Source organism: Jaculus jaculus, chromosome 12 (assembly GCF_020740685.1).
Source record: "Jaculus jaculus isolate mJacJac1 chromosome 12, mJacJac1.mat.Y.cur, whole genome shotgun sequence".
NCBI classification, from domain to species: Eukaryota; Metazoa; Chordata; class Mammalia; order Rodentia; family Dipodidae; genus Jaculus; species Jaculus jaculus.
In genome coordinates this window covers 61,761,578-61,789,547 of record NC_059113.1, presented here as the reverse complement: position 1 = coordinate 61,789,547, position 27,970 = coordinate 61,761,578, and the positions used below count along the sequence as shown (strand labels likewise).

Sequence of the window (27,970 nt, the reverse complement as noted above, 5' to 3'; positions counted from 1 at the left end):
CTATCCAAGTGTCTGCACTTACCATCTGATGCCTCTGTCTCCTTCTTGGTGGCATCAACAGCTTCCTCTTGCTCTTCATCTTCCTCATCTTCCTCATCCTCCTCCTCATCCTAAAAAAAAAGGAGAAATGGGGGACTAGAGAGATAGCTCAGTGGATAAATTGCTAGCCATGCAAACATGAGAATCTGAGTTTGGATTCCTAGCACCCACGTAAGAATGGCAGACATGGTGGTGTGTGCCTGCAATCCCAGTGGTGGGAGGAGTTAGGGAACCCCCGAGATTCATTGGCCAGTTAGTCTAGCTGAATTGCCTAGCTCTAAATTCAGTGAAAGATACAAGATGCTTTTTCAAAGGATATAGTAAGGTAGTCATGGTGGGACACCTTTAGTCCCATCACTCAGGAGACTGAGTTCAAAGACAGCCTGGGAGTACAGAGTAAGTTACAGGTCAGCCTGGGATAGAGTGAGGGAGACCCTACTGCAAAAAAAAAAAAAAAAAATCAAAGTGGAGAATGATAGAAAAAGATATCAACATTAACGTGTGTCCTCAGCATGTACACACACCCACACATATACACATTTAAAAAAAAAAGAATTAAGGGCTGGAGAGATGGCTTAGCGGTTAAGCGCTTGCCTGTGAAGCCTAAGGACCCCGGTTCGAGGCTCGGTTTCCCAGGTCCCACGTTAGCCAGATGCACAAGGGGGCGCACACGTCTGGAGTTCGTTTGCAGAGGCTGGAAGCCCTGGCGCGCCCATTCTCTCTCTCTCCCTCTATCTGTCTTTCTCTCTGTGTCTGTCACTCTCAAATAAATAAATAAATAATATTTAAAAAGAAAAAGAATTAAGGACAAATGGGGACTGCTTCCTTCTACTAAGACTCCAGACCAGACAGAAAGCTGGCTATGGGGAAAGAGGTTCAGGAAAAAAAGACTTCTGATAGAGGCAGCATACCTGGTTCCTTACCTTATCTGAGGAAGACTCCTGGGATGCTTCCTCCCCTTCACTGTCCAGAGCAAAGGCCTTCCGGTGCTTGCCCTGTGTCTTGCCTCTCTCTTCATCTCTCTTTGGGGGCTTGGTCCCCGGGCGTCCTGATTCCCCAGCCTCCTTCTCTCGCTCAGGATCTGCAAGAAGTCAGAGTAGTTACCATCAACCAAAAGTTACTGCTCTCCTATTCCATATTCACACATACTACTGCCTACTTTCCAGACTGGAAGCTGAAGCTCAGTACATAAACAAGAACACATTCACCTAACATCTTATGCAAACTGTAATACATCCCACCCATTCATCTTTCATCCTTTTCTCTTTTTTTTTTCCTTCTTTTTTGAGGCAGACAGCTCAGACTTTGACATACTAAGGACAAAGGTTATAAAACAAAAGCATTAGATGATAAACTTGAGTAGATGAACCCTTGAAGGTCTGTTTCTAAATACTGAAGTTATCTGCCTGGCCCTTAAAGACGCCCTGACTACTTCAGCCTGCCTTTTGCTTCCTGTAACACTGTCCGATTTCCCACTCACCATCTTCATCTTCCTCAGCTGGAGTAGAGGGCCGGGGCCTCTTTTCCTCACTAGCCTCTGAAATTTCTGATGGTTCCTTCCGCTTTACCTGGGTGTAGGGAAGAGATAAACGAAGCCCATTTAGAACTTGCCCATCCTCCACCATTTCCCCAAGGAAGGGAGGCCCCCCAACTTTCTTCACCTTACTGAGCAAGACCACATTCCTGGTTACCTTGAAAGAAGGTAGCCGCAGAGCCCCTCGAAGCCCTGATCCAAAGGTGAAGGCTTCTATGCCTGTAGCACCTCCACTCTTGGCCCAGTCTACAAGGGACAGCATGCCTGGCTCTTTGAGCTTCATCTTCTCTTTATCCTCCTCCTTAGCTTGCTGTTTGGCTGCATTCTGAAATGGCTGTAAACATAAGGGGGATTAAGCCACAGAACCCACATCCCAGAAACCACTTCTAGGCCCCAGGAACACAGAAGGCCATCAACTTACTCCTCTATTAAACCTTATTTCTGTCCTACTAGCCCCGTATTTCTAAGGTGTGCTCATTTAATCTGCCCATCCTACGTGAGGAAACAGCTATTATGTGTCCTACTTTGCAAATGGTAGAAATGAAAACAAGCCCCAAATGACTTAAGGGTCTTACACCCAGCAAGAAAGCAAAGGAGCCAGGAGAATGATCTAATTCAGACCTATACTTGTCTTTGCTCTGTCCCCTCCTCCTCCCAACTCCCATGCTCATGTGCCCACAGCCTAACTTTGCACTTGCTTTCATGTTCTTTCCTAATTTAAACTGGGCAACCTGGAGGAACCAGGGGACTACCTCCTCTGGCAAAGCCCCCCACAGTTCCCAGCATTAGCCCTCCTTACCTTCGCCTTCTCTTCCTTACTTTCCCACCACTGGTCAAAAGCTCCAAAGGCCACATTCTCCACCATCTTGCGGTTGAGGTCTCGCTGCATGATGCTCTTCATCTCTTGTACTAGGGTAGCTAGCACACGGCCCACAGTGCCTGCTGATGGTAGAGTCTTGCCTTCTGCCTGCTCTGCTTCCTCCCTGAGAGGCAGCCGTGCCTCTTCTCCCGAGACTGAAGAGGGCAGAGGCTCAGCGGCCATGGGCAAAGGCAGGTGATAGGCCTCTCGGGAGTATGCTCCACGGCCTTCTTGCCCTTGTGTGTACAGAGCATAGGGCAAGCCATAGGTTGCTTCTTGTGGGGGCGGGAAAGGAAGAAAGGCCTCGCCAAAGGCCCCACCAGGAGGACCAGCTGAGGCAGCAGTCAATCCCTTGCCCTGTCGTAGCTGGTGGAGCCGAGTTAACATCTGAGTCTGCATCTGGAAGGACATAGGCATCCCTCCCCACTGAGCCCCAAGTCGATCCATAAGTTCCAGGGAGTTCACAAAGTCATAGATGTGGGGTGGTGGTGGGGGTGGGGGTGGGTACTCAGGGGGTGGTGGCCCATCAGGACGGGGTGGAAGGAGGTAGGCAGATTGATGGGGAGGATAACCAAGGGGAAGGGAAGCAAGGTAGGGAGGGGGAGGAGGTGGTGGCGGTGGTGGAGGTTGCTGGGGAGGTGTTGGGGCCGGAGGGGGTGAGCCACCCCTGTCATCATCAGAGATCTCCATATCCTCTCCAGAAGAACATGGGGAAGCCTGTGGAGTGCAAGAGAGTTATAGACAGCTCCTGCTTGTGCTCCCTGAGCTTCCCCTCCAAATTTGTTCTTGACAAAGTCCCTTCCCTCTTCCCCAGCTATAATAACCCTGCTTCCTGGATCCCAGACCACCTACTACTGGCCGCAAGCTCACCTGGCTCTGTCCATTGGCTTTAGGAGACTCCCTGGTAGCCCCCAGTTCTCCACTCCCTGTTGGTGCCACATCTTCAAAATTAGCTGGAGCTGGAGGGGGCGTGCAAGGACCATGACCTGACCCAGAAACCACTTCACTCCCTGCATCTCTAACCCCAGGGCCTGTACTGTTGTTCTCTTCCTCCTCCTCTGTGTCAGAAGCCAGGAAAGAAAATTTAGAGCGCTGTTCCTTTAGCAGCATTTCAATGCGGGAATCCAGGCTGCTGTGCTGAGCAAAGGGCACACTTTCATTGGTAGTCTCTGGGGCTGGGGAGCCAGAACGAGCTGGTGACACTGGGTGGGGGGAAGTCCGGGCTTCTTCTCTCTCAGGGCTGGGCCCCCCACCTCCTCCACCAGGTTCTGGAGGTTCTGGGGGTGGCGCCTCTGAAGCAGGAGGCCGGTAGTCTTGATCAGTGGACCGGTTGGGCTCAGGGGGTAAATAAGAGGTGTAGGAAGGTGGGAAGCGTTCAGCTGTATTTTCAGCAAAAAGGGCCCCAGGGGGGTCCTCCCTTGTTGCCCGGCGGGGTGGGTATGAAGTATGGCGCTGGTAGCGATTCCAGCTTTCATAATATGATGGGTAGTTTGAGTCAGAACCACGAAACTGAGAAGCCGAGGAAGAAGAGGATGATGAGGAAGATGAGGACAATGAGGAGGAAGAGGAGGAAGATGCAGTAGTGACTGCTGTGGTGGCTGAGATGGCAACAGAGGCAGTTGTGGGGGCTGAAGATGCAGAGAAATGGCGGCGAGAAAAGGAATCTTGGTAGCTGTTCTCTGATCTTCGGGGCTTGAAGGAGGTTGAAGTAGTACTGCAGAAAAAGAAGCAGTTAGCTGGACTCATCTCTACAAGACCAAACCTGTCCTATTCTCATATCAAGAGCCCCTCCACATTTGCCCCCAAAAGAACAAGAAAACATCAGATTCTAAGCTATTGTCCCTGAACACAGTAATTTTTGGGCTGAATCCACAGGGAGATTAAAACAAATGGTTTCTATCTAACTCCCTCAGAGATTTTGGGCTGTTTCTCAGTGGCAGCTCCCACAATTTGATGGCAAAGGTCCCAGATGGGGTGTGCTGTGTACCTGCTGGAGTAGGCTGAGTCCTGAGAGTAGGGTGTACTGCCCCGAGATGTGTAGGGGGTTCCTTGGGAGGACTGAGGGGTGAACTGGCCAAAGGAAGATGGGGTATCTTGTCGACTAGAGAAGCTTGTATCCTGGGAGCAAGGGGTGCCATTGCCAGGGGTGCTCCCCACAGCAGTGCCTGCTGGGTAGGCAACTGTGTCAGAGGAAGAGCGGCGGCGGACATCAGTCTGAGGGAGAGTGGGGCAAGGAGAAAGGAAAAGAGATCAGGCACCATTTGAAACCCTGCCCTGCCCCTACCCAAAATTCTTATTAGTTCCTCATCTTTTAGAAACATCTAAGCATCTTTTTTCTGTTCTTCCTATACTTGATAATGAATTCTAGAACCTCCCCAGAACGGCTCCTGCTCCTCAAGATCAGGCACTGTGTTCACATGGCTGGGGCTGTGGCAGCCACAAGCTTCTCACCGTCTCAACTGTAACACCAGAACCCTGGAACTTCTCACTCAAGGCCTTGCCCCCAGTGGGCACAGTCTGAGGGGTGTAGGAGCCATTGACAATCAATTCATAGTACTTCATTCGCTGTTGTCCTAGGAAAGAAGTGAGAATCAACAGTCAGAAGGAGAAAACAGGCTAGGCGTGATAGTGCACACCTTTAGTCTCAGCACTTGGGAGGCTGAGGTAGAAATGCAGTAAGTTCAAGGTCAGCCTGGGCTAGAGTGAGACCCTGCCCTGAAGAAAAACAGAAAAGAGAAAACAGCTCTTTCCTGATTTAGTGATCCTGTTTTTGCTTCATGCATCTTCTCATTTCCCATGTCTTAATCTTAGGTTTGAATTTCAGAGCTCCTACTTTATCTCTATCTTTGGAAACATCCTTGTTTGTTTCTTTTATAGATTTCTTTTTTACACACGTGTGTGGTATGCACATACACATGTACAAGTGTGTGTGTGTGTGTGTGTGTGAGTGTGTGTGTGTTAGAGGTTGACATCAAGTGTCTTCCTGGACTGCTCTCCACTTTATTTAGTGAAGCAGGGTCTCTCACTTGAATACAGACACTGGTCAGCTTACCCCAAGGATCTTGTCAAAATGTCCCATGGGGATAGAGAAATGGCTCAGATGGTTAAGGTACCTGCCTGCAAAGCCTAACAACCCAGGTTTGATTCCCCAGGACCTATGAAAAACCAGATGCACAAAGTGGCATATGCATCTGAAGTTTGTTTGCAGCAGCTAGAGGCCCTGGCATACCCAATCTCTCCATTTCCCTTCCTCCACTTGTAAGTAAATTAAAAAACCTCCCAAGTACTGGGTTCATAGAAGGGCTGCCATACCCACCCAACATTTAGATGGGTGTACTTGGGTGGCAAACAGTTTATCCACTGAGCCATCTCTCCAGCCCCTGTTTTTTGTTGTTTTTTTTTAAAATAAGAAATATCTCTTGGGAGTTAGAGAGACAGCTCAACAATTAACGCATTTACCAGCAAGGCCTATGGACCCTGGTTTAATTGTCAAGTACCCAGATAAAGCTGGATGCACAAGGTGGCGCATGCATCTGGAGTTTGTTCATTGCAGTGGCTAGAGGCTCTGGTGTACCCATTCTCTTTCTATCTGCCTCTTTCTCTCAAATAATACATAGAGAAATGAATTTTAAAAAAAGAAAGAACCGGGCGTGGTGGGGCATGCCTTTAATCCCAGCACTTGGGAGGCAGAGGTAGGAGGATCGCAATGAGTTCAAGGCCACCCTGAGACTCCATAGTGAATTCCAGGTCAGCCTGGGCTAGAGTAAGACCCTACCTTGAAAAACCAAAAAAAAAAATTCAAAAAAAAGAAAGAATGAATGAATCTCTTGGGCTGGAAAGATGGCTCACCGCTGTTAAAGGTGTTTTGCAAAGCCTGCCAAACCAAGTTTGATTCCACAGAACCCATGTAAAACCAGACTCACAAAGGACAACATGTGTCTGGAGTTCATATACATTGGCAGAAGGCCCTGGCATGCCCATTCTCTTTCTCTCAAAAAAATTAAAAGAAAAAAAAAAAAAAAGAGTCTCATGCAGCCTAGCTGTAGCTGAGGAAGCTCTTTTCTGCCTGCACCTCCCAAGTGCTGGGACTATAGGTGTGTACCATGACACTTGGGTTTTATGGATTTTTTGGGATAGGATTTAACCATGCAGCCAAGGTTGGCCTCAAACTAATCCTTCAGCCTGTCTCAAGTGCTCAGATTACAGGTGTGTGCCATCATGTCTCTACCTCTTAACTATTATTTAAAAAAACCTTGGGGGGGTAGGGCAGAGAGATAGCTTAGTGGTTAAGGCATTTGCCTGGGAAGCCTAAGGACCCAGATTCAATTTCCCACTACCCACATAAGCCAGATGTACAAGAGGGCACATGCTTCTGGAGTTTGTTTGCAGTGGTTTGAGGCCCTGGTGTGCCCATTCTCTCTATCTGACTCCTCTCTCTCTAAATAAATTTTTTTTTTTTTTTAGGTCAGGTCTCTCTCTAGCCCAGGTTGACCTGGAATGCACTATGCAGTCTCAGGCTGGCCTTGAATTCATGGCAACCTCCTACCTGTGCCTCTTGAATGCTGGGATTAAAGGCATGTGCCACCATGCCTGGCTCAAATAAATAAAATCTGAAAAACACTTTAGGGGTTGAAAAGATGACTGGGAGGTTAAGGCACTTGCCTACAGAGCCTATAGACCCAGGTTCAACTCCTCAGTGTGCACATAAAGCCAGATGCACAAAGTGGTATATGTATCTAGAGTTTATTTGCAGAGGCTAGAGGCCTGTTCTACATATTAAGGCCTTGTCTCAAAAAATTAAAAACTGGGCTGGAGAGATGGCTTAGCAGTTAGGGCACTTGCCTATGAAGCCTAAGTACCCACATTTGACTTTCCAGATCCCACATAAGCCAGATGCACAAAGGCGAGGTAAATACAAGGTTGCACATGCCCACTAGGTGGTGCAATGGTCTGGAGCTTGAGTTCAGTGGCTGAATCCCTGGCACACCAATTCTCTCTTTCTTGGTCTCTATCTCTTGCTCTACAAACAAATAAAGATTTTTTTTTTTAAATTTAGGTAAAGCTGGGCATGGTGATATACACCTTTAGTCCCAGCAGAAGTAGGTGGATCACCATGAGTTCAAGGCCACTCTGAGACTACCTAGTGAATTCCAGGTCAGCCTGGGGCTAGAGTAACAGCTCAGTCAGTAAAGTGCTTGCCTTACAAGCATAAGGACCTGAGTTCAAGCTCCAGTACCCAAGTAATAAGGCCATGCATGATAGTACACTTGCTAATTGGCAAGCTCCAGGCCAATGGGAGACCCTGAGTCAAAGCAAAGTGGACAACATTCCTAAGGACTGACACTCAAGGTTGTCATCTGGCCTACACACATACACCCATACATACACCCACACACACTTGCTGGGGATGTGGCTCTGTAGTACAGTGCTTGGCTAGACCTGGGTTCAATGCCCAATCCAAATGAGAAAAAAAAATAACCACCATATTTTACAACACTTCACATGTGTCATACAAGCATACATATGCTACTTCCCTGGGCAATCAATGAAAGAAAAATCAGTACCCCTATTTTATAAACAAAACTGACCTGCAAAAAAGACATAAAATCAGTCAGTTGAAGAACTGGAATTCAGATCTAGTTTTGTCTGACATTAAATCCCCTCCATGTTTTTTAACCTATAAACTAACGCTGGAGAAATGCAGCCTGAAAACTAAATCTAGAATATAGTTGGGTCTGATTTGCCTTGTTTAAAGAATCTAGCTAAAAGCCGGGTGTGGTAGAACATACCTTTAATCCCAGTATTTGGGAGGCAGAGGTAGGACTGCTGTGAGTTCAAGGCCACCCTGAGACTACATAGTGAATTCCAGGTCAGCCTGGGCTAGAGTGAGACTCTTACCTCAAAAAACTAGCCCCCCCCCCCCAAAAAAAAACACAGGCTTTAATCCTAGCACTCAGGAGGAAGAGGTAGGAGGATCACCATAAGTTAGAGGATACCCTGAGACTACATAGTGAATTCCATGTCAGCCTGGGATAGAGCAAAACCTTACCTTGAAAAAACAAACAAAAAGATCCTAGAGGGATGTTCTACTTAAAAACTAAAAAGAGAGCCAGGCATGGCAACACTTTAATCCCAGCACTCAGGAGGCTGAGATAGAAAGATAACTGAGTTTGAGGACAACCTAGGGCTACAGAGTGAGTTCCAAACATGCCAGACCCCGTCTTAAAAATAAAACACCAGCAACAAAAAACAAAACAAAACAAAAAACTGGGCTTCAGTGAAAGTCAGGCCATCCACGGCTATATAGCCTAACTCGTAGAGTACTTGTGTAGCATGCACAGGTACTGGGTTCAATCCCCAGCATCACATAAACGAGATGTGGTGGCACAAGCCTGTAGTACTAACACTTGAGAGGCAGGAGGACCAGAAGTTCAACACCCTCAGTTGTGTAGTAGGTTCAAGGTCAACATGGTCTACCTGAGACCTTGTCTAAAATAAATTTAAAAATATATATATATAAATTAAACCAACACAAGGACAAGTGTGGTGGTGCATGCCTGTAATCATTGTCACTTGCAAACACCAACTAACAGCTATCCCCTTTAGATGGCACTGTAAGCTACAGTTTGTCACAGATTCCAACTTCACCATGTAATTCCTTGAAAGCAGTTTATGACTGCTTCATTTATCTTTCTTATTTTTATTTTTCGGTTTTTTGAGAAAGGGTCACACTCTAGTCCAGGCAGACCAAGAATTCAATATGCAGTTTCAGGGTGACCTCCTACTTCTGCCTCCTGAGTGCTGGGATAAAAGACATGCACCACGATGTCCCATTTATCTTTGTTCTTGAGAAAGGGTTTCACATTATGCAGCCCTAAAATTCTATATAGTCTCAGAGTGGCCTCGAACTCCCAGCAACCCTCCTACTTCTGCCTCCCAAGTACTGTGATTAAAAATATTGCCACTAAAAAAAAAAAAAACTAAAAAACGCATGCCTTTAATCCCAGCACTTGGGAGGCAGAGGTAGGAGGATTGCCGAGAGTTCGAGGCCACCCTGAGACTACATAGTGAATTCCAGGTCAGCCTGAGCCAGAGTGAGACCCTACCTCGGAAAAAAAAAAAAAAAAAAAAAAAAAACTAAAAAATATTGCCACTATACCCAGCCCTTTCATACAAGTTTTTATGGACAAAATCATGTGCTTGACTATAGGATGCTATCCCAACAATGCTGTCAATGGCATGAAAACATTAGAGGGCTGGAGAGATGGCTCAGCAGTTTAAGGTGCTTGCCTGCAAAGCCTAATAACTTGGGTTCAATTCCCTAGAACCCATGTAAAGCCAGATGTACAAAGTGGTGCATGCATCTTGGGTTTGCAATGGCTGGAGGCCCTGGCAGGCCCATTGTCTTCTCTCTGCTTGTAAATAAATGAAAATATTAAAAGTAAAAACAAACATTAGATGTTAAAGCCAAGCATAGTGGTGGCCCATGCTTTTAATCCCAGCACTTGGGAGGCAGAAGTAGGTAGGAGGATCACTGTGAGTTCAAGGCCAGCCTGGGCTAGAGATCCAACCTCAAAAAAAAAAGTACCATAATTCTTCCCTAAAATTTTAAGTTTAGGTAAACACATCTGACCCTGAGTTTTAGATAAGGAATCATGACCCTGACTGCTTGTCTGAGCTCAGTAGCATGTATGTACAACCTATGTTGGAGAGCACCATTAAGCAGCAGGCAGGAGAGCCCTCACCTTTGATATCAAGCTGGGCATGGATGATGTTGCCCATGACGGAGGTAAGGTGGAGGTTTTTGACAGTTTCCTTGGCACCCCGAGTGCTGGTAAAGAGCACACGGGCTAGACCCAGGTGCTTGCGAGTACGGGGGTGAAGGAGGATCTCTACCTCTTCCACCTCACCATACTTTCGGCACATATCCTTCAGGAAGGTTTCCCGCACGTTGTCATTGAGCCTTGCAAAAGTCACTTCCTTCAGTGGGATCTGTCCGATATAGAATTCATCCAGCTGTGGAAAGGACAAGAGTTGGTCTTGTGTTTCTATAATGAGCAGAGTTTCCTTATCCTTTGGGAAATTTTAAGCAAGAGCCATGAAATCAAGACAGAGGTTTTGGGAAACCACTGGGCAAGGGAAAGGGGTCACAAGGGCTCTATCAGTCTTGACTCCCTCCTTCCTTCAATTTCTTTCACCACAAAACAGCAAGAACTAGAATAAACAAACAAAACTGAAGAACCAACAGGAAGTTAGCAGCAAGGAAATAATACACTGAGCTCAGCTTCTGACTACCATAGTTATACACTAGAAACATAAAGATGGGGAAAATTAAAAAAAAAAAAAAAAAAAAGCTAAGAGCCAGGCATGGTGGCATACACCTTTAATCCCAGCACTTAGGAGGCAGAGGTAGGAGTATGAGGCTGCCCTGAAACTACAGAAGTCAGCCTGGGCTACAGCAAGACCCTACCTCAAAAAACAGGAGATTCCCATTTAGAAAAGTTGACGTTGCTGGCCATGGTAGATGCATACCCAGCACTTGGGAGACTAAGGCAAGAGGATCCTCAGCTCAAGGCCAACCTGGATTCAATCCCCCAGTACTCATTGGAAGATAGATACACAAAGTAGCACATCCATTTGGAGTTTGTTTGCAGCCTGCAAGAGGCCCTGACTTGCCCATTACTCATCCTCATTCATATTCATTCTCTCTCTCTCTCTCTCTCCTCACAAATAAAAATACATGGCACAGCATTGGGTGTTTGTTTGCAGCAGTGGCAAGAGACCCTGTCACATTCACACACACTCATGCATGCAAATAAGTAAAAATATAAGGTAAAACAAGCTGGACATGGTGACACACACCTTTAATACCAGCACTGGGGAGACTGAGGTATGATTGCTATGAGTTCAAGGCCAGCCTGGGACCACAATATGAGACCCTATCTTGAAAAACAACTCAACAAGCCAGATATATGGAATCGAAATGTGACATTGTCATCAGAAATAAAGACCAAATGTTGAGAAGTCAAGGATACTTTTGCGTAAAGCAAACTCAGGGAAGAATTCAAAAGGATGATATCGTTCTTTTTTTATCTTTTTAACTGGTTTTTTTTTGTTTTGTTTTGTTTGTTTTTTTGAGGCAAGTCCAACAGACTGGCCTTTTTTTTTTTCAATGAGAGTGAGAGAGATGGTGCGCCAGGGCCTCAAGTCACTGCAACCGAACTCCAAACATGTGCACCACCATGTGCACATGTACGACCTTGTGTGCTTGCATCACCTTGTGTGTCTGGCTTATGTGGGATCTGAAGAGTAGAACATGGGCCCTTAGGCTTCACAGGCAAGCACCTTAATCCCTAAGACATCTCTCCAGCCCATCGTTCTTTTCTATTTTTATTTATTTGCAAACAGAGAGTGATAGGGAGAGAAAAGACAGAATGGGCATGCCAGGTCCTCTAACCACTGCAAAAGAACTCCATATACATGTGTCACTTTGTGCTTTTGGCTTTACATGGGTACTGGGAAATCAAACTCAGGTCATTAGGCTTTACTGGCAAGTACCTCTTTGAGCCCTTCAGCCCCCTACTTTTTTTTTTTTAAGATGGTATCATTCTTACTGGGCTTGAAGTTCACCACACTAACAAGAATTTTAAGAAGACATGGAACTAAATACAATTTGGTATTTTCTAAAATTTACATAGGATATGATGTGGATATAATACAAGGATGTTGTATCAAGGCAGTGATAAAGCTTGGCTAGATCAATAAATGCATGTGCACATGCCCACAAATAGACTTAGGAATAAACAATAAAACCAGAGACAAATGACAGCAAAGATAAAGCATGAGGGGCTGGAAATATAGCTCAGTGGTTAAAGGTGCTTGCTTGCAAGCCTACCAGCCTGTGTTCAATTCTCCATCCACTCACATAAACCCAGAGGGGTATTCATTTTCACAGGCAAAAGTGAGCATTTGTGCAAACACACACACACACACACAAAGCTTTGTTAATGGCAAGGGGAATAGATAAAAAGGGGCTGGAGATCTTGCTGCACAAGTATAAAGACCTAAATTTGATCCCCAACACCCATATAAAATATCCAGGCAAGGGCTAGGGAGATGGCTCAGCAATAAAAGGTGCTGCTTGCAATGCATGTGTGTCTGGGTTTGATTCCCCAGTACCCACGTAAAGCAAGATGCATAATGTACATGCATCTGGAGTTCATTTGCAGTGGCAAGAGGCCATGGTGCACCAATTATCATTCATTCATTCTCTCTCTCTCCTCCTCCCTTCCACTGCAAAGTAAATAAAAAGCAAAGTAGGGGGGAAGGGAATTATCATGGTTTACTGTCTATAATTATGCAAGTTGTCAGTAATAATAATAAAACAAAGCCAGGCATGGGGAGGATTGTCTTTAATCCCAGCACTCAGGAGGCCAAAGGAGGACTGCTGTGAATTCAAGGCCAGCCTGAGACTATATAGTGAATTCCAGATCAGCCTAGGCTAGAACAAGACTCTACCTCAAGAACAAAAAAAAAGAAAAAAAGAAAAGAAAAGAAAAAGACCAGGCTGTGCATACCTTGTAACCCCAGTGCTGATGGGGGTGTGTATGAAGACAGGAGGCAGGAGGATCACTAGGGCTGGCTGGTCAGTCTGGCCAAAAAGTGCAGCTTCAGGTTCAGTGAGAGAGAATATCTTTTAAAAAGTGGAAGAAGCCAGGCATAGTGGCGCATGTCTTTAATCCCAGCACTCGGGAGGCAGAGGTAGGAACATCATCATGAGTTTGAGACCACCCTGAGACTACATAGTAAATTACAGGTCAGCCTGGACTAGAGTGAAACCCCTACCTCAAAAACCAAAAAAGAAAGAAAGAAAGAAAGAAAGAAAGAAAGAAAGAAAGAAAGAAAGAAAGAAAGAGAGAGAGAGAGAGAGAGAGAGAGAGAGAGAGAGAGAGAAAGAAAGAAAGCAAGCAAGCAAGCAAGCAAGCAAGCAAGCAATAAAAGACAGTTGATGTTCTTCTCTGGCCTACACACACATGCAAACGAGGCACATGCATTACACCACACACACAAAGGTAAATCAAAACCACTGGTTAATTCCTAGATTCCTAGCCTATATACTATGTATACACCTGAGTAGCTTGTATGCTATTTATTAGTAGAAAGAAATAAAAAAAATAATAAAAAGGACAGCAAATCCAGGCGAGGTACTTCAGGCCTTGAATTCCAGCACTCAGGAGGATGAAGTAAGGTCACTGAGTTTGAGGCCATTCTGGGCTAGAGACCAACCCTGCCGTTCCCCCCACCCCACCCCCAAAAAAAGAAGAGTCTTGAGGAGCAGGATTGGATTGGATTGATGGAATAATCAATTCACTGAAATCTCTGGAGTTTGAAATAGATGTTGTATTGGCTGGAAACAGGTATTTGGAAGTTATCACCATCCAGGCAAGTTAGCTGTAGATCTAAAACTGTATAGGAAAAGTATAAAAATTTAAAAACTGAAGGACAGAGGACTCTCAAACTACTCAGAAGAATTACTGAAAATTAAAAAATAAAATCAAGGGGCTGGAGAGATGGTTCAGTGGTTAAATTGCTTATTTACAAGCCTGCCAGACCAGGTTCAATTCCACAGTACCTATGTAAAGCCAGATGCACAAGTGACACATGTGTCCGGAGTTTGCATACAGTGGCAACAGGTCCGAGAATGCCCATTATCATTCTCTCTCACTCAAATAAATAAATACTTAGGAATAATAAAATCAAAACAAGAATTAGTGAAAGAAACTAAGATCAATTCTCTAGATTTAGTCCAAAGCCTGTATAGATTGGGAAATGGAATGCTCTTAGAAATCAAGATAGAGGACCATATATCCAAATGAGAGGTAAGAAACAGAGGACTCCAGGAAGGCAATGGCCTTGCCAGTCCATTATTGAAAAGGGAATGGAACAGATATCCCATTGTCATGCTCTGCCCTGTCTCAGACTACATAGTGATGGATATGGCAGCTAAATCTGTCTTTACTTCATCCTTCAAGAAGTCAACACACTTGCCACCAGGGACATACTGAAAACATCTCAGTTGCACAAGTACACTTCATGTCCAAAGCATAGTCTCACAGACCCAGAGGCTATTAGATCTGGCTGTCAGTCTTTCACTAGAACATTCTTGTTAACAGGCTATGTGAAGATCAGAGTGCCAGGACCCTCACACTCTCCAAGGATCACCATACCAGGAGACCACCAGACACCTACCTTAAACTTAGGGACTGGGAGGGAGAAGTCTCTGTTCTTGGACCTGACATGGCAACGGGGGTCTTGAAGGTCTTCAACTGGTGTATACTTTGAGTCCTAGTAAAGACAGAAGGAAGAGACAAAACCGGGATGAAAACCTTAGAACAAAACCAGGTTGATCAGCTCTAAGAAGCCCATGTGAAGACCCACATGCAGGACTGGGATAAAGAGGGGTATGGCTCAGTGGAAGAGCATTTGCAGAAGCGGGAAAGCTTGCTCGTTTTCTAGAAAGCAAATTCTGAGTATGGGAAGTCTAGGTGGGGAAGACTCGAAAGGGGAAGGGGATCCTTGAGGTCAATGAAAGGCAAGGAACAATGCGGGGCACTCACACTGACACTGAAGTGGACTCCATCATAGCGGTACACCTTTTGAGAAGGCCTGCGCAAGGCAGGGTCCAAGGCAGGATCCACGATGAGCTTGTAGTTCCGCCACTGGAAGCTCGGGGCCTTCTGCCCATCTCCCCCACCTTCCTGGTCCATCTTTGCTCATTTACACTGTCAGGAGAAGAGAGATACGCAATGGGGGTCCAGGACTTAGGCCTGACTCCTTTGCTGTCCCCTCATTGGCTAGCCCAGATTCCAGGTTCTCTCATCACTCCAGTTTCCACACCTCACCCTGACCCACAGCTCCCTCAGATTTGGCCTCAAGTCCCGTGGCTTACGACAACACTCCCTTCTCTCTCTAGCTCCCATTTCTGCCCTCCCGCCCCTGGCGTATCTCGCGCCCCCTTACCTTCCCGCTCTCCCTAGCGCGCCCCACTTGGCCTCCGCGCAAGACCCCTCCCCCGCCCCCTGCAGGCCCCGCCCCCTCCCGCCTCCTCACCGGCCAGCGGCCCGGGCCGAGCCGGGCTCCCGCTCCCACACAGCCGCTCCCGTCCCCGCGCCCCGCTCCTCTGGACTAGAGGTGGCACCTCTTCGGGGCGTTGAAAACACCGCGAGACCGAGCCTGAGACCCAGCCTCGGCCCCTGAATCTAGGCGGGGCGGGGTGGGGGGGGGATAACGCGCGCCGCTGCCCTCTCCTCCCGCCCGGGAGGGTTCTGTAACACCCCCCCTCCGCGCACGCGCGCCACAGCCCTACTCACCCGCTCGTGGCGAGCGGCTCCCCCTCCCCCCACCGCGCGCAGCACCTCAGCGGTGTGAGGCGGCGGCGGCGGCGGCGGCGGCAGCGCGAGACCCGGCCCCGCAGCGGTGGCGGCGGCGGCGCCCCCCCACCACCACCACCTCCCCGGCGCGCGCACCAAACACCACCGCCACCTGCACAAGGCCCAGCGGGCACAGCGTCTGCATTCGCACTTTCGCCACCGACGCTCACGGGAGATCCTCGGGGCCAAAGGTAGTGGCTTTGCCTCGGCCAACGCCTTATAAGCCTCGGGAGTTGTGTCCCAGGGAGCGTGGAGATGGGCTGCATCCCCCGGAGAGTGGGCTTCACCACCCCTATCCAGCTGCTCCGACCTGGGGTTCTTGGCGAATCAGCGGCGACAAAAACTGCGACAAACCCCTGAGGAAAAGGGGCGGGGCTGAGGGGAGGAGGCCAGCCAAAGCTGGGACGGTCTGAGTGGCGCGTTGAACAGACGCAGATTCGCGAGGAGGGCGGGGCGACTCGGTGAACAGGATGCGCGCTCCTTTGCTTCTTTACCCTGCCCCTTTCTTGCGCAGCCCAATGATCTGAGACTCTGCAGATTCGCCACTGTTCGAGACTTCAGCCATCTCCTCTTCACCTGCGTTAAAGCCCCGTTGGCAGATCCAGCCGCTTTTCCTAGAGCTTATTAGCACAACTCAAGGGGCGGCCCACTTGGACGTAGGGTGGAATGGCTGAAGCTTAAAAGTAGTTTCAGAGTCCGATGAGAATTTCCAGTCAAGGAAAAGCTCGCAGATATTCCTGAGAAGACAGGGTAGCGAATCTGCGGATCTTGATCTGGCGGGGCCAAAGCCTGCGTAAGGGGCGTGGACGCGCGTGTATATGTGTGCGTCTAGCGGGGAGCTTCCTGTAGAACCCACCGGAATCCAGGACGGCTTGGAGAGTGAAAAACACGACCTGGAGCGGTGACTCAGGCACTTTAACTGGAGATGCATATATAATAGGGGGAATCGGTGTCTTCCCCTTATTTTACCTGGACCTGTTTGTGTGTATGTTTTTCTGGGTGTAGGGTCTCGCTCTAGCCCAGACTGACCTGAAATTCACTTTGTAGTTTCAGGCTGGCCTCGAACTCACAGCCATCCTGTCTCCGTAGTGCTGAAATTAAAGTCGTGCCCGGCTGAACCTGTTTTAAAGGAGAATCGCTTTGAACTCCTTGTTCTGTCTCCACCGCGGGTTACAGGAGTGTTACCACACCTGGTTTATGCGGTGGCTGGGGTAGAACCCAGCTTTGTGCATGCTAAGCAAGCACCCTACCAACCGAGAGACATCCCCCTTGGACCTGTTTTAAGATACCCATCTGACAAATAAAAGTGTAAAGAGTGTAAAAGGCGACCCTTCCCACAGTAAAAAATTTAAAAAAAAGTAAGAGACACCGCGTTCGGCCATGTTCAGCCCACCACTGCTGTTAAAATTTAAGGTTGTCTCAAGGCTCTCTGATAACCTAAAGGGGTTTAAAAGGCTCTTATGGGGGCTGGAGAGATGGCTTAGCGGTTAAGCGCTTGCCTGTGAAGCCTAAGGACCCCGGTTCGAGGCTCGGTTCCCCAGGTCCCACGTTAGCCAGATGCACAAGGGGGCGCACGCGTCTGGAGTTCGTTTGCAGTGGCTGGAGGCCCTGACGCGCCCATTCTCTCTCTCTCCCTCTATCTGTCTTTCTCTGTCTGTCGCTCTCAAATAAAATAAATTTTTTTAAAAAAGGCTCTTATGGGTCTGTAGAGATGACTTAGCAGTTAAGGTGCTTGTCTTTGAAGCCTAAGGACCTAGGTTCAATTCCCCAGTACCCATATATGGGTTATAACCCAGATGCGCAAGGTGGCGCATGCCTCTGGAATTAATTTACAGTAGCTGGAGACCCTGGCTCGCCCATTATCTCTGCCTCTTTCTTCCTCAAATTATTTTGAAAGGCCCTTAAGTGGGTCTTGTAATGTTAAAGGTCCAGCGGACTATTTTTTTTGGGGGGGGAGGATTTATTTTGGCTTATCGGCTCAAGATGGAAGCTCCATGATGGCAGAGAAAATGATGAGAATAGTCTCAGGACTATTATCTTAGCACTGGGTGGTTACAGAGTGAGTTCCAGGTCAGCTTGGACTAGAAGTGAGACCCTGCCTCTAAGTTAACTAAAGGTCTGACAGGAATAGTCATCCAGAATCCAGTTCCTGCTGTCTTCAGCTGGGGGCTCCCTGTATTCATTGGGTTTCAATGAGCTTTAGGACAGTCCCAGCTCAGGCTTCACTTGGGAACCTGGAGCTCAGTCAACCTAAAGCTGAGCACATTTGTAATCTGGTGTGATCGCAGGCACTCCCTCTGTCTTGAGTTGAGAATCCCCTAAATTGGCTTTCTACAACAGTCCCTCACTATATGACCTCCCTAAGATTCTTTCCAAATGAATGAATGGTAATTTATCACAGAAGACTTAATGAAGACTTAAGAACAGTGCAAAAGAGATTTGCAGTCTGCTTGATGCAAATTCACCATCTTAAGCAAAAGAAATCATGAAGTAAATAAGGCTGAAAAAAAATCTAAATGAAGCTATAACCTCCCCCGACTCCCTGGGCTAGGGTCACACTTCAGCCCAGGCTATTGATCTAAAACTCACTATGTAGTATCAGGCTGTCCTCAAACTGACAGCAACTCACAGTGCCCCTTCTACCATGGCCTCCTGAGTGCTGGGATTAATGGTGTGTGCGGGCAAATGTTTCTTTCTTTTTGTCACAGTTGAAAGGTACAGATTCTTTTTAATCAGAGATGCCTTTGTAATCCAAGTTCAGCATCACTGACTGATTGTGTGGCTAAGGGCAAGGTCATGAACCTTCCTGGGCTTCCTGTCCCTATCTTAAGACAAGCATCTCTCTCTCTCTCTCTTTTTTTTTTTTTTTTTTGTTTTGTTTTGTTTTTGTTTTTGTTTTCTTGAGGTAAGGTCTCACTCTAGCTTAGGCTAACCTGGAATTTAGTCTCAGAGTGACCTTGAACTCGCAGTGATCCTCATACCTCTGGCTCCCGAGTGTTGGGATTAAAGGCATGTGCCACTATGCTCAGTTTAGACAAGCATCTCTTGAGGTGGCTATGATGACTGAGATCACTGATGAAAAGCCTTTAGGATACAGTGGCCACTCAAAACAATCTTCAGTGGAAGAAGTAGAGACCCTGAGCACAGGACCAAAAATTTAGAGGCCTTACCCTTGGAACAACTGTCTCCACATTCAGAAGCTGTTATCCCTTGTCAGCACCTGATGAGGATGAGGCCTGGACCACTCCAGAGCCATTCATTTGCCTCCACCTGGCTCTTAGAGACAAAAAGTCTTCTCTTTACCCCATTTAATTACATAATTACAGGAACATCTGTGAAACACAATTTATTATACAAAACAAGGTGCATCAAAAATTCAGTGTCAGAAGAACTCCAAGGGCTAGATCTACCTCAAGATCTCCTCATCCAACCCTTGCTAAAAAGTCAAGCCAGCTGCACAGATCCTCAGCACAGGCCAAGGAGGGTGAGAACCAGGTATAGAAGTGTGCAAGCCTAGGTCAGTGAGGCAAGCACCACCATGGGCCTCTTAAGTGAGGAGGGGCTCCGAGGAAAGGCTGGACCTATGCCTACTGTAGAAACATCCAAATGCTCTACAGCAGCCAAAAGAGAATGTGAAATCCACTAAAATTATGACAGAAAATCCCCCCAACTATAAAATAATTCTACACAAATGAAGCAAGGGTTGACTGCCTTGAGGGGGGCACAGCTGTGCAGGTAACTAGCCTGACCTCATGTAGAACAACAAACAGCTGAAGGTCAGCACCAAAGATCCCTGGAGAGCCTCCTTTCCTTTGTCCATTTACCCCAGTATCCTTAAATTGACAAAATTCTACTTCCTTTTCCTCCAGCCAACATCGAGTGAAGCTTACAAAACCCACTGGGACACCCTGACAGGGAACATCCCTAGGAATGTAGGACTGGGCAGGAATCTGGACTCTACCTGTGAATAACCACAGTAAGTGACTCCAGCCAAGGGGCAGAGAATAAAATGTCTATAGACTCTTGGGGCTTCTCAGGGAGGGAAGCTGGCTAAAGCCAGGCTTACACAGCCTGCAGCTCCCCCTGCAGGCGACTCAGCTCCTCCAGCTCCTGCTTGTGGCGATCTGTTTTGTGGGCCACCAAGGAGCGGTAGAAATGTAGGGCAAAGGCCATAAACACAAGTCCCACAGGTACCATGATTGCCGTGGAAGCCATAGCTGCCTGCCACCCTGGCCCATAGGCACCACTACCGCATGCTTGCCAGGATGGGCAGGCCTTGGTAGGCTGCCCTGATGGGGCTGCAGAAGCAGAGGATGGTGGGAGGTTGGCAGCTGGAGTGAAGGAGGTCGCTGGTGGCACTTGAGACATAGACACTACAGGAGCCATTGTGTCCATGGGAGCCCCAATGGGCACAAACTTGACCCAGCCAACCAGGACAACTTCAGCCAGGAAAAGAAATGTTCCCAAGGCAGTGGAGAAGCCCCAGGCCAATTCCACATAACGGTGGAGTCGCTGATGTGGTGACTGGTGGACTGAATTGAGGTTGTGGATGTTGCTCACGGCTTCAATGTGGGGCAGCAGACATGTGGAGACCATGAGTGCAAATAAGTGCACTGCTACAAGCACGGTAGTGCAGGCACTAAAGGCCACTAGCAGGCCTGGTGGGTAGTCATAGTCACTCTCCAGCTGTACCTCCACCATGGCCACCTGTGGGCACAAGAAGGGATAAAGTGAGTCCCAGTCACTTTATTTATTTTGCAAATTTGGACATATTGTTGTATATTTAAGCTGTAGAATAGTGCCTTGTAGAAAGAAGATATTTGATCTTTTCTTTGGGCTTTTTAAGATAGTATTTATTTATTTATTTATTTATTTATTTGACAGAGAGAATGGGTGCACCAGGGCCTCCAGCCACTGCAAACAAACTCCATATGTGTGCGCCCCCTTGTGCATCTGGCTGACGCGGGTCCTGGGATTGAATCTGGGTCCTTTGGTTTGCAGGGAAATGCCTTAACCACTAAGCTATCCCTCCAGCCTTTCTTTGGGCTTTTTTAGAAAAATTGATCCAGGCATGGAGGCACATGCCTTTAATCCCAGCACTTGGGAAGATAAGGTAGGAAGATTGCCGTAGTTTGAGGCCACCTTGAGACTACATAGTGAATTCCAGGTCAGGCTGGGTTAAAGCAAGACCCTACCTCAAAAAAAAAAAAAGCGCTGGAGAGATGACTTAGTGGTTAAGCACTTGCCTGTGAAGCCTAAGGACCCCAGTTCGAGGCTTGATTCCCCAGGACCCATGTTAGCCAGATGCACAAAGAGGCACACGCATCTGGAGTTCGTCTGCAGTGGCCGGAAGCCCAGTGGTGCACCCATTCTCTCTCTCTGTCTCTCTCTGCCTGTTGCTCTCAAATAAATAAATTTTTAAAAAAAGAAAAGAAAACTTTTATGTGTGAATGTGTACAGCCCTACTATGCCATGTACACCTGTGTAGGTCTGAAGACAACCTCAGGTCTCTGCTCTCTTCCACTCTTTATCCACAGAGCCATCTCCTCAGTACCAGTCCTCCCTCCCGTTTTGGCTTTAAGAAAGTCTCATGCTATAGTTCCGACTTGCCTGAAATTCGTTATGTAGTCCAGGCTGGCCTTGAAATTGTGATCCTCCTGTTTCAGCTTCCTGAGAAGTGGGATTATAGGCATGAAAGGTTCTGCTATGACCTGGACCTTGGTTTCACCACCAAGCTATTAAGAGGATTGATGCCAGGTATGGTGGTGCACATCTTTAATCCTAGCATTTGGGAGGCAGAGGTAGGAGGATCACTGAGTTTGAGGCCAGCCTGGGACTAAAGAGTGAATTCCAGGGCTAGAGTGAGACCCTACCTCGAAAACAAACAAAAAGCACATACTCAGCCTGGGTGTGGTACCTAGAAATCCTATAAAGACATATATAAACACTTACATATCTATAAATCTTAGCACTTGGGTAACTCAGGCAGAAGAATCTCAATTGGAAGGGCAACCTACGCTAGATTGTGAGATCTTATCTCAAAACAAAAGAAAACAAAACAGGACTGGGAAGATATCTTAGCAGTTAAAGAAACTTGCTTGCAAGGTGTGCTGGCCTGGAGTTCAAATCTCCAGTACCTGATGGAGTGGAGTTTCAAAGGGGAAAGTGGGGGGAGGGAGAGAATTAGCATGGGATATTGTTTACAATTAGGGAAGTTGTCAATAAAAAGAAAATTAAAATTAGGCTGGGCGTGGTGGCGCACGCCTGTAATCCCAGCACTTGGGAGGCAGAAGTAGGAGGATCACTGTGAATTGGAGACCACACTGAGACTACATAGTGAGTTTCAGGTCAGCCTAACCTAGAGTGAGACCCTACCTCAAAAAGACAAAAATAATAATAAAAATCTCCAGTACCTAAGTAGATGAATCCATTCATATTCTCATTCTCTCCTCAAAAATAAACTGGGAAGATGCTCAGTGGCTAGAGTCAATTGCTTACAAAGCCTGCCCATCCAGATTCAATTCCCCAGCCACCCATGTAAAGCTGGATGAGCATTCATTTGCAGAGGCAAGAGACGCTGGTGGAATCATATGCGCATGCGCACACACACAGAGAAAACAAACTCAGCTGCCTGGGTTCTTCCTCTCCCCCACCCCCTACCCACCCCCAGGGTCTCACTCTAGCCAAGGTTGACTTGGAATTCACTATGTAGTCTCAGGGTGGCCTTGTGGCCTTGAACTCATGGTGATCCTCCTACCTTTGCTTCACCTGGGCTTTTTCTTGGCACTACAATCTGCGTAATTATTATTTTTTTTTAATTTATTTATTTATTTATTTATTTGAGAGCGACAGACACAGAGAGAAAGACAGAGGGAGAGAGAGAGAATTGGCGCGCCAGGGCTTCCAGCCTCTGCAAACGAACTCCAGACGCGTGCGCTCCCTTGTGCATCTGGCTAACGTGGGACCTGGGGAACCGAGCCTCGAACCGGGGTCCTTAGGCTTCACAGGCAAGCGCTTAACCGCTAAGCCATCTCTCCAGCCCTGCGTAATTATTTTTAGGCAGTGTCTTGCTATGTAGTCCAGACTGACCTCAAATTCAGTATCTTCCTGCTTCAGTGTCCTAAGTAGCTAGGATTACAGGTGTGTGCCAGTAAACCCAGCCAGCAGCCAGGTGTGTAATCTTACACCATTTCTGTGCTTCAATTTCCTGCCTGGAAAATAAGGATTGATAATAACACCTATCTGCATGATAAAGTTACTGGGGAAAAAAATGAGATGACACACATGGAATCCTAAGAACAGTCCAAGCACATGCTAAACACTAGGTAAATGTTTGCATCACTATTATAATTGATGCTAAAGTCCAAGACCAGGGTTCACAAAACAGCATACCATGAACCAAAGCCAGTTTGCATTCATGTTTTGTTTGGCTTGCACGATGTTTTTTAAAAAACTGAACAAGTTGCTAACTTTAAAATCAAAAAATCAGTTTCATATAAATATCTCTGCCTCCTTGTGAAAAGTTAGCAGATCTGATTATGCCAGACCCATATTTGAACATGGCAGCTATCAAAACTCAGTCATAGGCTGGAGCTGAGCTACAGAAATCTCGAAAAAGCTATGCTGCATGCAGTTCAATGGGAGAGAGAGAAATCACCAGTGAAGATATTCAACTGCAAGCCTTATATTTGGCCAGCCATATCAAATGAACCAAAGGGTGGCACACTGAAGGCCTACTCCATGGGAGGAAATACATCCCTGATATGGAAAACCTACAACGGGGTAGTCATGAGCCCTAGGGGTGTAATGTCTGGTGCTGTCTGGCTAAATGTATATAGTGTGCTCACCAAACTGCCCAGCAAGCACTTCTCTTAATGTTCATACCCATATATTAATGCTACTCTCACTGTTGGTTAGAGAACCTTCTCTTTTCAGATGCCAGTGACCTTCAGATGACTCAGGAAGTACCATGGTGCTGAGAAGTGACAGAGGAGTACTCAGCACTTCAATATCTCAATCACACCTTCCAAGACTCAGGGTCCATTGTGGAAGAGGTGGCAGAAAGAATGTAAGAGCCAAAGGAAGGGTAGGACTCCTTATAACGTGCTCCTCCAGATGCAAAATGGCCTGGATATCCATGGCCTCAGAGTGCCTGACACTACCTACACAAGACTATCATAATAGGAGGAAAAGATGATGACATCAAAATAAAAGAGAGACTGATTAGAGGGAAGGGGATATGATAGAGAGTGGAGCTTCAAAGAGGAAAGTAGGCAGAGGGAGGGAATTACCATGGGATATTGTTTACAATTATGGAAGTTGTCAATAAAAAAAATCCATAGAGCTGGAGAAATGGCTTAGTGGTCAAGGTGCTTGTGAAGCCTAAGGACCCAGGTTCAACTCCCCAGTACCAACATAAGCCCGATGTACATGGTGGTGCATGTGTCTTCAAGTTTATTTGCAGTGGCAAGAGGCACTGGGGTGCCCATTCTCTCTCATAAATAAATAAAAACTTAATCATAGTTGTTCCCTTTGGACAGATTGGAGTGTGTATCTCCTTTTCAAAATATTTATTTACTTGACAGAAAGGAGAGAGAATGGGCACCCCAGGGCCTCCAGCCATGGCAATTGAACTCCAGATGCTTGTGCCCCTTGTGCAGCTGGTTTACATGGGTCCTAGAGAGTCAAACCAGGATCCTTTGACTTTGCAGGCAAACTCCTTAACCACTAGGCAATCTCTCCAGCCCAGGGTGTGTGTCTCTTGATTACATGTCCTCACCTGTGAGCCTGGCATTCATGTCACCTGCCTGACCTTTATAAATTTGAGTGATGACCCTACTCTAGGCATGTATAAATCTACACTCTAGGGGCTGAGGAGACAGCTCAATAAGTGAAGTGCTTTCCTTGAAGTATGATGACCTAAATTCAATCCTCAGAATCCACAGAAAATGCCAGGCACCACTTGTAATCCCAGCACTGGGAAGGAAAACAAGAGCATCCCTGGGGCTGTTTATGCAGTCAATCTAGCCTAACTGGTGAGTTCCAGGTGGATGGTATTCCTGAGGATGACAGAGAAGATGTACTCTGGCCTCTACATGCACAGATGCATATGTACATGCACACACCCACTAAATTAATTTTGACTCTAAATTTAAACTGTTTAAGTTCAAATACTTCACTATCTTGCTAAGTGACCTTGAGAAGGGCCCTTGGTTTTCTCATCTGTGGAAATGGCCAAATAAACTAGACATGGTGGCACACGCCTTTAATCCCAGCATGTAGGAGGCAGAGGTAAGAGGATCACTAAATTCAAGGCCAGCCTGGGGACTATAGGGTGAGTTCTCTGGGCAACAGGGAGACCCTACCTCAAAAAAAAAAAAAAAAGCAAAATGGCCATATGGTGGCACCTAATTTCATAAATAGAAAAAAATGATGCACATAAAAAGCCTGGAGGCACAGTTCTTGCTTCTTAATAACACATGGATACAATGTAGGTAATGTTATTATAATCCAGACTACCTGCATTTTACCCATTTCTGTGTTTGTTTGTTTTTTTGAGGTAGGGTCTCACCCTAGCTCAGGCTGACCTGGAATTCACTACGTAGTCTCAGGATGGCCACCAGGCCCCACTCATTTCTGGTTCTTGAAGATGCAATCAGATTGCCGTGGTGCTAAGAGGAAGGTGCAGGAAGGTCATGAGGTAAGATAAGGCTGAGTATTTTTGGGAAATTGGGCCTTGGCGGATATCAACAAGTGTTTTCCACAAACAGGGCTCTGGGTCAGGTTTAGTTTTGGTTCTCCCAGGGCCTAGCCCAGACCTTTCTTCCTTGCCAGGACGGGGACCAGCCACTCCCCCAGAACCTATACATTCAGCCTGTTGATCCTAGGAAAAAAGCTCTGGCTCTTAAAGTGTCACCCAGCTAGCTACAAGTCCTGCAGCAGGCTAGATTGGGTCCTTAGGCTTCACAGGCAAGCGCTTAACCGCTAAGCCATCTCTCCAGCCCCACTTTTGGTGTTTTGAGGTAGGGTCTTGCTGCAGCCCAGGCTGACCTGGAATTCACTATGTAGTCTCAGGCTGAACTCAGCGATCCTACCTCAGCCTCCTGAGTGTTGGGATTAAAGGTGTGCTCCCTCCACCCCCCGGGTCTTACTCTAGCCCCAGCCAACCTGAAATTCACTATGTAGTCTCAGGGTAGCCTTGAACTCACAGCAATCCACCTACCTCTGCCTCCCAAGTGCTGGGATTAAAGGCCACCAGGTCCAGCAAAAGTTGGTCTTTCTTAACCAAGTCCATGAATGGCTTACACACCCTTTGTGGTAATGATGGGGCACTGGACTTCCTGTCCCTGGGTGTCATTCATTTAGGAACTGGGCTATAAACTCCATTAAAATACAGAGGCTGTGGCACAGACAGACAATGAGTACAAACCCAAGTCACCTAGTGCTATGACCCCCACTTAAGGTCTCCAATTCCCAAAGGATGCCCACATCCTACCCCCTCCCCCATATCTACTTTCTCCTTTCTTCTGGGCAAAGATTCATTCTACACCCTTCCCTTCAGTCTTTGGCGGAGAATCAGTTTCTACAGCTATCTAGTTATCACTTTGGTCTGAGCCTGCTCTGGTACGTAGATCTTGCTGACACACCTGGATCTTGGGTTCCTGATGTCAAGAACCATCTCTCCTCCTGGGCAGACAAGAGAGAATGCAACCTTTATGAGCATACAACTTTTCACTGTCTGGCACGGGAATAAAGTTGGTCCAGGGTCACAGAGCTATCCATAGGTGAGGAGGAGTCAGGACTTTTGTCAGGTGACTGCATCCAGGGATCTCCCTCAGTCCCACTTCCGGAAGCCACTGCTGGGACCGTTAGCTGATATTATCCTCCCACACCTAGTTTATCAGCCAGTTGCTTATCAGCTTCTTGACCTGGGCTGAGGCCTCCTTCCTGACATCATGTCTTCTCATCGGTTCTGGGACAATTTGAGCATTCTTCGAAAACCCCTTAAAGGGGAGCTCCCTTCCTTGGAATGGGCCCTCCTGGAGTTAGGCCACTCTCCTATTCAGTTTACTCTCCCTGCCCCTTAACCCAGTGAATAACAGCCCTCCCTTCCCAGATTTAGTTGAGCCAGAATACGACTTTTTTCGACCAGTTTCCCCTTCATTGCATACTTGTTCTCACTGAATGCTCTACCTCCGTCTGCATGCCACCTTTAGAGCTAATCTTCCTCACAGTCCTGCGTATATCCCTAAATCATGCCTACAACCCTCCGCCAGTATAAAGGGACCTTTTTCAAGTCCCTTGGGATTTTTCTTCCTTCCTCTTTTAAAAACCCATCCCTTCTTTTCTCCTCCCCATCGTCCTTAGGGATCCATTTACTTTTCTCACAACCCCCTTCCCGCCCCCATGCGCCCCTCACCATGGCGAAGCCCGACAGCAGGGCAGACGTGCGGCTGGAGGCTTTGAGCTTGGCCCGGCTGAGGTAGAGGCGGCGCCAGCTGAGCGCCCGCAGGGAGTGCTGGCTGGCCCCCATAAGGTCCAGGTAGCCGCGGTGCACGAAATCCCGGTACGTGGCCGAACCCGCCGGGCTATCCACCTCCGGGTTCAGCGGGGCCTGCTCGCCCGTGTCCCCTTCGCTGCCCTTCATTGTGGGGACAGCGGCACCAAGCGCGCAGGGCGGTCACGGGGGGGCCGAGGCGCCTCGAAGACCCCAGAAGGGCCGGCCTAACTTCGGCAAAGACCCCATCCCCAGGCGCAGCGCGCGAGCACGCTGCCAGCCCCGGCGGGGGAACAAGGAGTCTGCGGAGCCCCGGGGGCCAAAGCGGGATAGCTGAGGCCGAAACAGGAACTAGGGCAGAGGCGGAGCCCGGACGGCCAGAAGATGGGTGGAGCCGGGAGACTCGAACCCCCGCAGTCGTTGGCCCGAAGGAAATGGATCCCCCTGTAACCCCAGTTCACCAGAAATATTAGGGTGCTCTGGAGTCACCAATGTAAACACCCCGGCTATTCCAAAATATACTTGGCATCCAGACTTCCAAGCCCCTCTCTGAAGAGTTAATCCAGGAAAGGTGACTGCTTTCTCCAAAGGCACCTCAAGGAGCCGCAAAT

General features: G+C 47.5%; 2 protein-coding genes across 4 annotated transcripts in view; both read right to left on the bottom strand.

Annotated features, from left to right (window-relative positions):
• Positions 1-16,176, bottom strand: part of Setd1a (SET domain containing 1A, histone lysine methyltransferase) — a 33,219-nt gene extending 17,043 nt beyond the window's left edge. Inside the window, exons 1-12 of the mRNA XM_045130991.1 lie at positions 15,975-16,176; positions 15,050-15,214; positions 14,682-14,777; positions 10,178-10,448; positions 4,884-5,005; positions 4,420-4,646; positions 3,303-4,146; positions 2,373-3,149; positions 1,731-1,907; positions 1,520-1,607; positions 963-1,120; positions 23-110 (exon numbers count right to left, since the gene is read on the bottom strand). Coding sequence (XP_044986926.1) covers positions 23-110; positions 963-1,120; positions 1,520-1,607; positions 1,731-1,907; positions 2,373-3,149; positions 3,303-4,146; positions 4,420-4,646; positions 4,884-5,005; positions 10,178-10,448; positions 14,682-14,777; positions 15,050-15,199 — 2,998 coding nt within the window. The 5' untranslated portion in view covers positions 15,200-15,214; positions 15,975-16,176. The remainder of the gene's footprint in view (positions 1-22; positions 111-962; positions 1,121-1,519; positions 1,608-1,730; positions 1,908-2,372; positions 3,150-3,302; positions 4,147-4,419; positions 4,647-4,883; positions 5,006-10,177; positions 10,449-14,681; positions 14,778-15,049; positions 15,215-15,974) is intronic.
• Positions 16,177-19,193: 3,017 nt separating this feature from the next.
• Orai3 (ORAI calcium release-activated calcium modulator 3) lies at positions 19,194-27,702 on the bottom strand. Of its 3 annotated transcripts, XM_045131155.1 has the most exons (3): positions 26,085-26,240; positions 21,473-21,532; positions 19,194-20,569 (listed from the first exon to the last, which is right to left on the bottom strand). In XM_045131155.1, exons 1-3 carry the CDS (start codon positions 26,217-26,219, stop codon positions 19,925-19,927), a joined length of 840 nt encoding a protein of 279 aa, XP_044987090.1. In that variant the 5' UTR covers positions 26,220-26,240; the 3' UTR covers positions 19,194-19,924. The 3 variants fall into 3 exon arrangements, with proteins under 3 accessions (XP_044987090.1, XP_004671111.1, XP_044987091.1); XM_004671054.2 differs by lacking the exons at positions 21,473-21,532; positions 26,085-26,240 and adding an exon at positions 27,282-27,702; XM_045131156.1 differs by lacking the exon at positions 21,473-21,532 and having other exon boundaries at positions 26,085-26,238.
• Positions 27,703-27,970: the final 268 nt, after the last annotated feature.

What these genes read in the sequence shown, in the direction of transcription:
- Orai3 (XM_004671054.2), bottom strand. Translation starts at nt 27,509, where the DNA reads ATGAAGGGCAGCGAAGGGGACACGGGCGAGCAGGCCCCGCTGAACCCG. An exon ending in TGCTGTCGGGCTTCGCCATG is followed by an intron (nt 20,570 to 27,281) that starts GTGAGGGGCGCA and finishes TTGTGCCCACAG; the next exon opens with GTGGCCATGGTGGAGGTACA.